We start from the raw sequence: 10593 nt of genomic DNA on the forward strand, positions 1-10593 counted from the left end.
CCCGGGCGGCCCCGCCCCCCCGGAGGCGGCTCCCGGTTCCCGCAGCCGCTCCCGGCGGGAGGGACCGAGCGGCCGCTGCCGCCATGGCCCGACCCCCCGCCCCCCCGCCCGTAGGCCCGGCCCAGGTACCCACCGGCCCCCGGACGCCTGGGTCCCTCCCGGACGCCTGGGTCCCCCCCCGGGCTGGGGGGAGGGGGTGGATGTGGGGATGGATGGATGGATGGATGGGGGTGGGGGGGGAACCGGACGCCTGGGTCCCCTCCCGAACGCCTGGGTCCCCTCCCGAACGCCTGGGTCTTTGGGGCCTGGGGATGATGGATGGATGGGGGGGGATGGGAGGGCGCCCGGACACCTGGGTCCCCCCCATGGGCACCTAAATGGGAAGGGGGGGTGCGGGGGGAGGCCCCGTGCGCGAGGCCTGGCGGGGCGTTGGGGGCCGGACGCCTGGGGTCCCCCCGGACGCCTGGGTCCCCCCCCGGACGCCTGGGTCCTCCATCGGCACCGAATTGGGGGGGTGGGGGGGGGGTGATGCTGTAAGTGGGGCAGGAGGCGGCCCGGACGCCTGGGTCCCCTGGTGGGGGGTGGGATGGAGAGGGGGGCCCGGACGCCTGGGTCCCCCCCGGACACATGGGTCCCCTGGTGGGGGGTGGGATGGGGAGGGGGACCCGGACGCCTGGGTCCCCCCCGGACGCCTGGGTCCCCAGGCCGCAGGATGCCGGAACTCCGGTTGCCAGGGCGACGCTCCGGGGTCCGTTGCCGTGGAAACGGGGGGGGGAGACACCCCCCCAGCCCCCCCTCCCCCCCGGTGTGGTGGGGGGTCCTGGGGGGGTCGGGGGTCCCGGGGGCTTTGGGGGTCCCGGGGATTTGGGGTCCGGGGGGTCGGGTGGGGCCCCCCCACTAACGGTCTCTTCTGCTTCTTCTCTCTCTCCCCCTCCCCCCCAAAACCCCGTCCGTCCCCCTCCCCTCCCCCCGCTTCCCATCGGCCCTCCGGGTGTCCCCCCCACGTCTGTCTGTCCCCGCCCTGTGTCCCCCGTCCCCCCCTCCTGACCCCCCACCCCCCTGCACCCCCCTGACCCCCCACCCCCCTGCACCCCCTGCACCCCCATGACCCCCCATCCCCCCCCTTGCCCCGACCCCCCATGTCCCCCATCCCCCCTTCCCCCACCCGCCATGTCCCCCATCCCCCACGACCCCCGTGACCCCCCATCCCCCATCCCCCACGACCCCTGTGACCCCGCCATCCCCCCATCCCCCCACGCCCCCATCCCCCATGTCCCCCATCCCCCACGACCCCTGTGACCCCCCATGTCCCCCATCCCCCCTTCCCCACCCCCCATGTCCCCCATCCCCCACGACCCCCGTGACCCCGCCATCCCCCACCCCCCGCGCCCCCATCCCCCATGTCCCCCATCCCCCACGACCCCCGTGACCCCCCATCCCCCATCCCCCACGACCCCCGTGACCCCCCATCCCCCATCCCCCATGACCCCCGTGACCCCGCCATGCCCCCACCCCCCCACGCCCCATCCCCCATATCCCACCCCCCCCCCAGCCCCCCCATGGCTCGCCCCTCCCCCACCGCCCCCGTGACCCCCCCCACCCCCCGTTCCCCTCCCCCCCGCCCCCCCGCCATGCCGCCCCCCCGCTGGCCCTGGCGCTGGCCCTGGCGCTCTGGGCCCCCCGGGCGCCCCCCAGGACCCCCCCCCGGACCCGCGCTTCCCGGTGGTCCCCACGCAGTACGGGCGGCTGCGGGGGGGCGCGGCGCGACCTGAGCAACGAGCTGCTGGGGCCGGTGCAGGCGTTCCTGGGGGTGCCCTACGCCGCCCCCCCGCTGGGCCCCGGCGCTGGGCGCCCCCCGAGGCCCCGGCCGCCTGGGGGGGGGTCCGCGACGCCACGGCCTTCGGCCCCGCGTGTCCCCAGAACCTGCGCGGGGGGCCCCCGCCGCTCATGCTGCCGCTCTGGCTCAGCGACAACCTGGAGGCCGCGGGGGCGTACGTGGCGGCGCAGAGCGAGGACTGTCTGTACCTCAACCTCTACGTGCCCACCGAGGACGGTACGAGCGGGCGGGGCTGGGCGGGGCCGGGCGGGGCCGCCGGGCGGGGCCGGGGCCGTAGAGACGGGGCTGGCGCAGAGCGAGGACGGTCTGTACCTCGACCTCTATGGCCCCGCCGAGGGTGGTTCGAACGGGCGGGGCCAGTGGGCGGGGCCAGTGGGCGGGGCCAGTGGCGGGGTCACTGGGTGGGGCTGGGAGGGGCTGGGGACGTAGAGGCGGGGATGGAGGGGCTGGGGCAGAGCGAGGACTGTCTGTACATCAACCTCTATGGTCCATTGGACAGTATGAGAGGGCGGGGCCGGTGGGTGTGGCCGGTGGGTGTGGCCGGTGGGCGGGGCCGGTGGGTGTGGCCGGTGGGCGGGGCTGGGGGCGGGAGGACGAGGCTCAACCTCCTCATCCCATTGGAGGCCGGCGGGGCCGGGTGGGCGGGGCCGACCACGCCCCAGTGAGAGAGAAAACGGGGAGGAAAAGGAGAAATAGGGCGAATTCGGGCCAGAATAGGGGGGGGGCGGGGTGGAAATGGGGGTGAAAAAGAGAGAAAACGGGTCAGCGCTGGGGGCGGCTCCGCCCAAAGGTTTGTGCTGGGAAATGGGGTGAAAAAGGACAAATTTGGGCAAATCCGGGGGAGAAAGGGAGGGAGTGGGAAACGGGGTGAAAAACGGGGGTTTGGGAAACGGGGTGAAAAACGGGGGTTTGGGAAATGGGTGAAAAACGGGGGTTTGGGGCAGGAGGGGGAGGGGCGGCCGCTCCGCCCAAGGACGGGAAAATGGGCAGAAAAACGGGGGAAATGGGCAAAATCCGATGGAAAAGGAGGATATGAGGAAATGGGGTAAAATCCAGCAAAACGGGCAAAAAATGGGGAAGCGGGGAGGGGCCCAGCTGCTCTGGGCCCCAGAAAACAGGGTGAAAAACGGCAGAAATGGGCAAAATGGGGTGAAAAGGGGGGGGGATTGGGAAATGGGGTGAAAAGCTGCAGATTTGGGTAAAAGTGGGGAGTGGGGGATCCCCCAGGGCTGGACGCACCCAGACCCCCCGCCCGGCCACGCCCCCCGGACGCCTGGGTCCCTCCCGAACTCCTGGGTCCCTCCCGGATGCCTGGGTCCCTCCCGAACTCCTGGGTCCCTCCCGAACTCCTGGGTCCCTCCCGGACGCCTGGGTCCCTCCGAACTCCTGGGTCCCTCCCGGATGCCTGGGTCCCTCCCGAACTCCTGGGTCCCTCCCGGACGCCTGGGTCCCTGTGCTGGAGCAGTCAACCCCCGTCCCCGCGTTCATCTGTCCGACACCCTCCAGCCAGCCCAGCGTCCGTCTGTCTGTCCGTCCCGACATCCTTCATCCGCCTGAACGTCCGTCTGTCTGTCCCCAGCTCCCGCTCATCCCGACGTCCGTCTGTCCATCCCCGCATCCGTCCGTCCGCCCTTCACCCAGGCGTCCGTCCGTCCCTACGGCCTCTACCCATCCACGTGTCCGTCTGTCCGTCCCTCCGCCCTCCCTCTGTCTCTGTGTCTGTCTGTCCGTCCCAATGTTCTGCAGCCACCCCCGTGTCCGTCCGTCCCTCCATCCCCACGTCCGTCCGTCTGCCCCCGTGTCTGTCTGTCTGTCTGTCCCTCTTCTCGCCATCCATCTCAATGTCCGTCTGGTCCGTCCACCCACGCCCCTCCACCCCGCCCCCGTGTCCGTCTGTCCGTCCATCCCCCGGTCCGCCGTCCTCCGTCCGTCCATCCCCCAACCCCCGGCCCCATTTTTTGGGCCCCCCCCCCACTTTTCCCCCTTTTTTGCGGTCGGGGGGTTTTTTTGTTATTTTTTTTAAATTTTTTTGCCTCTTCGCCCCTTTTTTGGGGGCCAGAAATCGGGGTGTTTTTCTCTTTTTTTTCAGACATTGTTTTTCCCCATTTTGGCCGTTCCCCCGCCCCTCCCCCCGCCCATTTCGCCCCTTTTGGCCCAAAAAGCTTTTTCCCCGCTTCTCTCCCTGGTCCAGGTTTGGTCGCCAAAAGGCGCGAGGACGGCGCGGCCGGCGGGGCCCCCCGGACCCAGGTATTTTGGTGCATGTTCCGCCGGTTTTGGGCAAAAAAAAAAAAAAAAAAAAAAAAAAGTGCTTTTTTTTTTTTTTTTTGGTTCTTTCCAGTTTTTTGGGTTTTTTCCCCCGTTTTCCCCTCCCCTCCCCCTTTTTCTTTCTTCCCCCCCCGTTTTGGGGGGATTCGCCCCTTTTTGTGGCTGCGGATTTTGGTTCTTTCTTTCTCTCTTTTTTTGGTGTTTTTGGTTCTTTTTGCTTCTTTTCGGGGGGGTTTGGGGGGATTTTTTTTTTTTTTTTTTTCTTTTTGTGGTGTTTGCTTTTTGGTGGTTTTTGGTTTTTTGGTTTTGTTTTTTCCTTTTTTTTGGACACGCCCCTCCCCCCCTGCCCCTCCCCCCCCCCCGCCCCGGACGCCGGGGTCCCCCGCCCCTCCCCCCGCTCATCACGGGGGGGACACGTTGCCATGGAAACCACCCCCCCCCCCCCCAGCTGTGACCTCTGACCCCGGCTGTCACCCCCCACAGTGTGGACAAGGCGGGGGGGTCCCCAAAAGTGACACTGGGGGGTGACCCGGGGGGGGTCCCCAGGGTGTCCCTGGGTGACCTGGGGGTGTCCCCGGGTGTCCCCAGAGCTGGGGGGTCCCCAGGGGCGTCCCCAGGGTGTCCCCCGGGGTCCAGGTGTCCCCAGGGGTTCCCCAGGGGGTTCCCCAGGGGGTCCCCAGGGGTTCCCCAGGGCTGTCCCGGGTGTCCCCCGATGTCCCCGGTGTCCCCCCGATGTCCCCGGTGTCCCCGTCCCCCAGACATCCGGGACAGCGGCAAGAAGCCCGTGATGCTTTTCCTGCACGGCGGCTCCTACATGGAGGGCACGGGGAACATGTTCGACGGGAGCGTCCTGGCCGCCTACGGCAACGTCATCGTGGTCACCATGAACTACCGGCTCGGCGTCCTCGGTACGGGGGACACGGGGACACGGGGGACGGGGGGACACGGGGGACATGGAGGGGACGGGGACATGGGGGACATGGCGGGGACATGGGGACACGGGGGGGACATGGGGACACAGGGGGACTGGGGGACACGGGACACGGGGGACATGGGGGGACACGGGGACATGGGGGACACGGGGGACACGAAGGGGATGGGGTCACGGGGTACATGGGGGGACATGGGGACATGGGGGGGACATGGGGACATGGGGACACGGGGGGACTGGGGGACACGGGGTCACGGGGACATGGGGGGACATGGGGACATGGGGACACGGGGGGACTGGGGGACACGGGGTCACAGGGGACATGGGGGGGACATGGGGACGTGGGGGGGACAGGGAGACACAGGGACATAGGGGGACAAGGGGATACGGGGGGACATGGGGGAGACATGGGGACACGGGGGGATGGGGACACGAGGAACCTCCCTGGGGACATGAGTTGGGGTAGAGACACCATGGGGACACCATGGAGAACCTTGTTGGGGACATGGGGACACTGTGGGGAACCTCATTGGGGACATGGGGACACTGTGGGGAACCTTCTTGGGGACATGGGGACACTGTGGGGAACCTCATTGGGGACATTATGGGGAACCTCGTTGGGGACGTAGGGTGGGTATGGGGACACGGGGACACCATGGAGAACATCCTGAGGCCATGGGACGGACATGGGGACACGGCGGCATTATGGGGAACCTTTTGGGGACATGGGGACACTGTGGGCACCTCCTCGTTGCCAGGGGGTGCGTGTGGGGCCGTGTCCCCGCGGCGTCCCCGCGGTGTCCCCACGGTGTCCCCGCGTCCCCAGGGTTCCTGAGCACGGGGGACCAGGCGGCCAAGGGCAACTACGGGCTGCTGGACCAGATCCAGGCGCTGCGGTGGCTGCACGAGAACGTCGGCAACTTCGGGGGCGACCCCCAGAGAATCACCATCTTCGGCTCCGGCGCCGGCGCCGCCTGCGTCAGCCTGCTCATCCTGTCCCACCACTCCGAAGGTACCAACCGGTGTCACCCCAATGTCACCCCCGTATCCGCCTGCTCATCCTGTCCCACCGCTCCGAAGGTACCAACGGTGTCACCAGTGTCACCCCAATAGGGCCTGGTGGGCTCCATCCCCACATTCCCATGACGCCCCCATGGCCTGGTGGGCTCCATCCTTATGTCCCCACCACGTCCCCATGTCCCCACCACGTCCCCATGTCCCACCATGACCCCGTGTCCCACCACGTCCCCATGTCCCACCACATCCCCATGTCCCCACCACATCCCCATGTCCCACCACGTCCCCATGTCCCACACGTCCCCATGTCCCACCATGACCCCGTGTCCCACCATGACCCCGTGTCCCACCACGTCCCCATGTCCCACCACGTCCCCATGTCCCACCATGACCCCGTGTCCCACCACGTCCTTATGTCCCAACACGTCCCCATGTCCCACCACGTCCCCATGTCCCCATGTCCCCACGTCCCCATGTCCCACCATGTCCCCATGTCCCCATGTCCCACCACGTCCCCATGTCCCACCGTGTCCCCGTGTCCCCGTGTCCCCAGGTCTGTTCCAGAAGGCCATGGCTCAGAGCGGCACGGCCATCTCCGTGTCCCACCATGTCCCCATGTCCCACCATGTCCCCACGTCCCCATGTCCCACCGTGTCCCCGTGTCCCCGTGTCCCCAGGTCTGTTCCAGAAGGCCATCGCTCAGAGCGGCACGGCCATCTCCGTGTCCCACCATGTCCCCATGTCCCACCATGTCCCCATGTCCCCATGTCCCACCGTGTCCCCGTGTCCCCGTGTCCCCAGGTCTGTTCCAGAAGGCCATCGCTCAGAGCGGCACGGCCATCTCCGTGTCCCACCATGTCCCCATGTCCCACCATGTCCCCATGTCCCACCACGTCCCCATGTCCCATGTCCCACCATGTCCCCATGTCCCCATGTCCCCACCACGTCCCCATGTCCCCATGTCCCACCACGTCCCCATGTCCCACCATGTCCCCATGTCCCCATGTCCCCACCACGTCCCATGTCCCAGCACGTCCCATGTCCCCATGTCCCACCATGTCCCCATGTCCCCATGTCCCACCGTGTCCCCGTGTCCCCGTGTCCCCAGGTCTGTTCCAGAAGGCCATCGCTCAGAGCGGCACGGCCATCTCCAGCTGGTCCGTCAACTACCAGCCGCTCAAGTACACGCGGCTGCTGGCGGCCAAGGTCGGGTGCGAACGCGCCGACACCGGCGCGGCCGTGGAGTGTCTGCGGCGCCAGCCGTTCCGCGCCCTCGTGGACCAGGACGTGCAGCCCGCGCGCTACCACGTGGCCTTTGGGCCGGTGGTGGACGGCGACGTGGTGCCCGACGACCCCGAGATCCTGATGCAACAGGGCGAGTTCCTCAACTACGACATCCTGATCGGCGTCAACCAGGGCGAGGGGCTCAAGTTCGTGGAGGACTCGCTGGAGAGCGAGGACGGCATCTCGGCCTCCTACTTCGACTTCACCATCTCCAACTTCGTGGACAACCTGTACGGGTACCCGGAGGGGAAGGACATCCTGCGCGAGACCATCAAGTTCATGTACACGGACTGGGCGGACCGCGACAACGGGGAGATGCGGCGCAAGACGCTGCTGGCGCTGTTCACCGACCACCAGTGGGTGGCCCCGGCGGTGGCCACGGCCAAACTTCACGCCGAGTACCAGTCGCCCGTCTACTTCTACACCTTCTACCACCACTGCCAGACGGACGCGCGGCCCGAGTGGGCGGACGCGGCGCACGGGGATGAGATCCCCTACGTGTTCGGGGTGCCCATGGTCGGGGCCACCGACCTGTTCCCTGCAACTTCTCCAAGAACGACGTGATGCTCAGCGCCGTCGTCATGACCTACTGGACCAACTTCGCCAAGACCGGGTGGGCAGGGGCGCCGTGGGGGGGGCGGGGGCGGGTGGATGAGCCGGGGGGGGGTTGGGTGGGTGGGGGGTTGGGTGGTTGGGTGGGTGGTTGGGTGGGTAGATGAGACATTGAGTGGTTGGTTGGGTGGGTGGTTGGTTGGGTGGGTGGTTGGTTGAGTGGTTGGGTGGTTGGTTGGGTGGGTGGGTGGGTGGGTGGTTGGTTGGATGAGTGGTTGGTTGGATGAGTGGTTGGTTGGATGAGTGGTTGGTTGAGTGGTTGGATGGTTGGTTGAGTGGTTGGTTGGTTGGTCAGTTGAGTTGTTGGTTGGTTGAGTTGTTGGTTGGTTGGTTGGTTGACTTGTTAGTCGGTTGGTCAGTTGAGTTGTTGGTTGGTTGGTCAGTTGAGTTGTTGGTTGGTTGGTTGAGTTGTTGGTTGGTTGGTTGGTTGAGCTGTTGGTCGGTTGGTCAGTCGAGTTGTTGGTCATTTGGTTGAGTTGTTGGTTGGTTGGTTGGCTGAGTTGTTGGTTGGTTGGTCAGTTGAGTTGTTGGTCGGTTGGTTGAGTCATTGCTCTGTTGGTTGGGTGGTTGCTCGGTTGATTGGGTTGCTGGTTGCTCGGTTGGTTGGGTGGTTGCTCCCTTGGTTGAGCTGTTGGTTGCTCGGTTGGTTGGGTGGTTGCTCGCTTGGTTGAGCTGTTGGTTGCTTGGTCGGTTGGGTTGTTGCTTGACTGGTTGGTTGGGTGGTTGCTCGCTTGGTTGAGCTGCTGGTTGCTCGGTTGGTTGGGTGGTTGCTCGCTTGGTTGAGCTGTTGGTTGCTTGGTCGGTTGGCCGGTTGCTCGCTTGGTTGAGCTGTTGGTTGCTCGGTTGGTTGGGTGGTTGCTCGCTTGGTTGAGCTGTTGGTTGCTCGGTTGGTTGGGTGGTTGCTCGCTTGGTTGAGCTGTTGGTTCCTTGGTTGGTTGGGTGGTTGCTCGCTTGGTTGAGCTGTTGGTTGCTCGGTTGGTTGGGTGGTTGCTCCCTTGGTTGAGCTGTTGGTTCCTTGGTTGGTTGGCTGGTTGCTCCCTTGGTTGAGCTGTTGGTTGCTCGGTTGGTTGGCTGGTTGCTCCCTTGGTTGAGCTGTTGGTTGCTCGGTCGGTTGGCTGGTTGCTCCCTTGGTTGAGCTGTTGGTTGCTCAGTTGGTTGGGTGGTTGCTCCCTTGGTTGAGCTGTTGGTTGCTCGGTTGGTTGGCTGGTTGCTCCCTTGGTTGAGCTGTTGGTTGCTCGGTTGGTTGGGCGGTTGCTCCCTTGGTTGAGCTGTTGGTTGCTCGGTCGGTTGGCTGGTTGCTCGCTTGGTTGAGCTGTTGGTCGGTTGGGTGGTTGCTCGCTTGGTTGAGCTGTTGGTTGCTCGGTCGGTTGGCTGGTTGCTCCCTTGGTTGAGCTGTTGGTTGCTCGGTCGGTTGGGTGGTTGCTCCCTTGGTTGAGCTGTTGGTTCCTTGGTTGGTTGGGTGGTTGCTCCCTTGGTTGAGCTGTTGGTTGGTTGGGTGGTTGCTCGCTTGGTTGAGCTGTTGGTTGCTCGGTTGGTTGGCTGGTTGCTCCCTTGGTTGAGCTGTTGGTTCCTTGGTTGGTTGGCTGGTTGCTCCCTTGGTTGAGCTGTTGGTTCCTTGGTTGGTTGGGTGGTTGCTCGCTTGGTTGAGCTGTTGGTTACTCGGTTGGTTGGGTGGTTGCTCCCTTGGTTGAGCTGTTGGTTGGTTGGGTGGTTGCTCGCTTGGTTGAGCTGTTGGTTACTCGGTTGGGTTGGGTGGTTGCTCGCTTGGTTGAGCTGTTGGTTGCTCGGTTGGTTGGGTGGTTGCTCCCTTGGTTGAGCTGTTGGTTGCTCGGTCGGTTGGGTGGTTGCTCCCTTGGTTGAGCTGTTGGTTGCTCGGTCGGTTGGGTGGTTGCTCGCTTGGTTGAGCTGTTGGTTGCTCGGTTGGTTGGGTGGTTGCTCGCTTGGTTGAGCTGTTGGTTGCTCGGTCGGTTGGCTGGTTGCTCCCTTGGTTGAGCTGTTGGTTGCTCGGTTGGTTGGCTGGTTGCTCCCTTGGTTGAGCTGTTGGTTGGTTGGGTGGTTGCTCGCTTGGTTGAGCTGTTGGTTGCTCGGTTGGTTGGCTGGTTGCTCCCTTGGTTGAGCTGTTGGTTGCTCGGTCGGTTGGCTGGTTGCTCGCTTGGCTCCCTGCTTGACCCACCACCCAGCGCCCGCACGGCCCAACCGCCGCCCCTCTGAAACCCCCGTGTCCCGCCGCTCCCCAGCGACCCCAACCAGCCGGTCCCCCAGGACACCAAGTTCATCCACACCAAGCCCAACCGCTTCGAGGAGGTCGTGTGGACGCGCTTCGACGGGAAGGACAAGCGGTACCTGCACATCGGGCTGAAGCCGCGCGTGCGCGACCACTACCGCGCCAACAAGGTGGCGTTTTGGCTGGAGCTCGTCCCCCACCTGCACAACCTGCACCAGCTGCCCCCCGGCTCCACCACCACCCGCCTGCCCCCGCCCCCCCGGCGCGGCCCCACCCGCCGGCCCCCCGGCCCCTCCCCCCGCCCCCCGCGCCCCGACGAGCCGGGGGGGGGGGGAGGGGGACGAGGAGGAGGACGGGGCGGCGGGGGAGGGGCAGGGCGGGGGCGCCGCCGCTTCGCCCCGTCCCCGGGGACTCGCGGGACTA

General features: G+C 66.1%; 1 protein-coding gene across 1 annotated transcript; it reads left to right on the forward strand.

Moving 5' to 3' along the window:
- Nucleotides 1–83: 83 nt before the first annotated feature.
- Nucleotides 84–10584, forward strand: LOC136002669 (neuroligin-2-like; the record flags this gene model as incomplete). The annotated part of the gene is given in 11 exon segments (XM_065657936.1): nt 84–125; nt 1696–1752; nt 1754–1829; nt 1832–2053; nt 4029–4067; nt 4070–4084; nt 4861–5010; nt 5860–6045; nt 7159–7866; nt 7869–7947; nt 10184–10584. Coding segments are annotated over 11 exon segments (1975 nt in total), but the record flags the coding sequence as incomplete, so codon positions are not given.
- Between the last annotated feature and the right edge of the window lie 9 nt (nt 10585–10593).

Source organism: Caloenas nicobarica, unplaced genomic scaffold, assembly GCF_036013445.1.
Source record: "Caloenas nicobarica isolate bCalNic1 unplaced genomic scaffold, bCalNic1.hap1 Scaffold_1431, whole genome shotgun sequence".
NCBI lineage: Eukaryota > Metazoa > Chordata > Aves > Columbiformes > Columbidae > Caloenas > Caloenas nicobarica.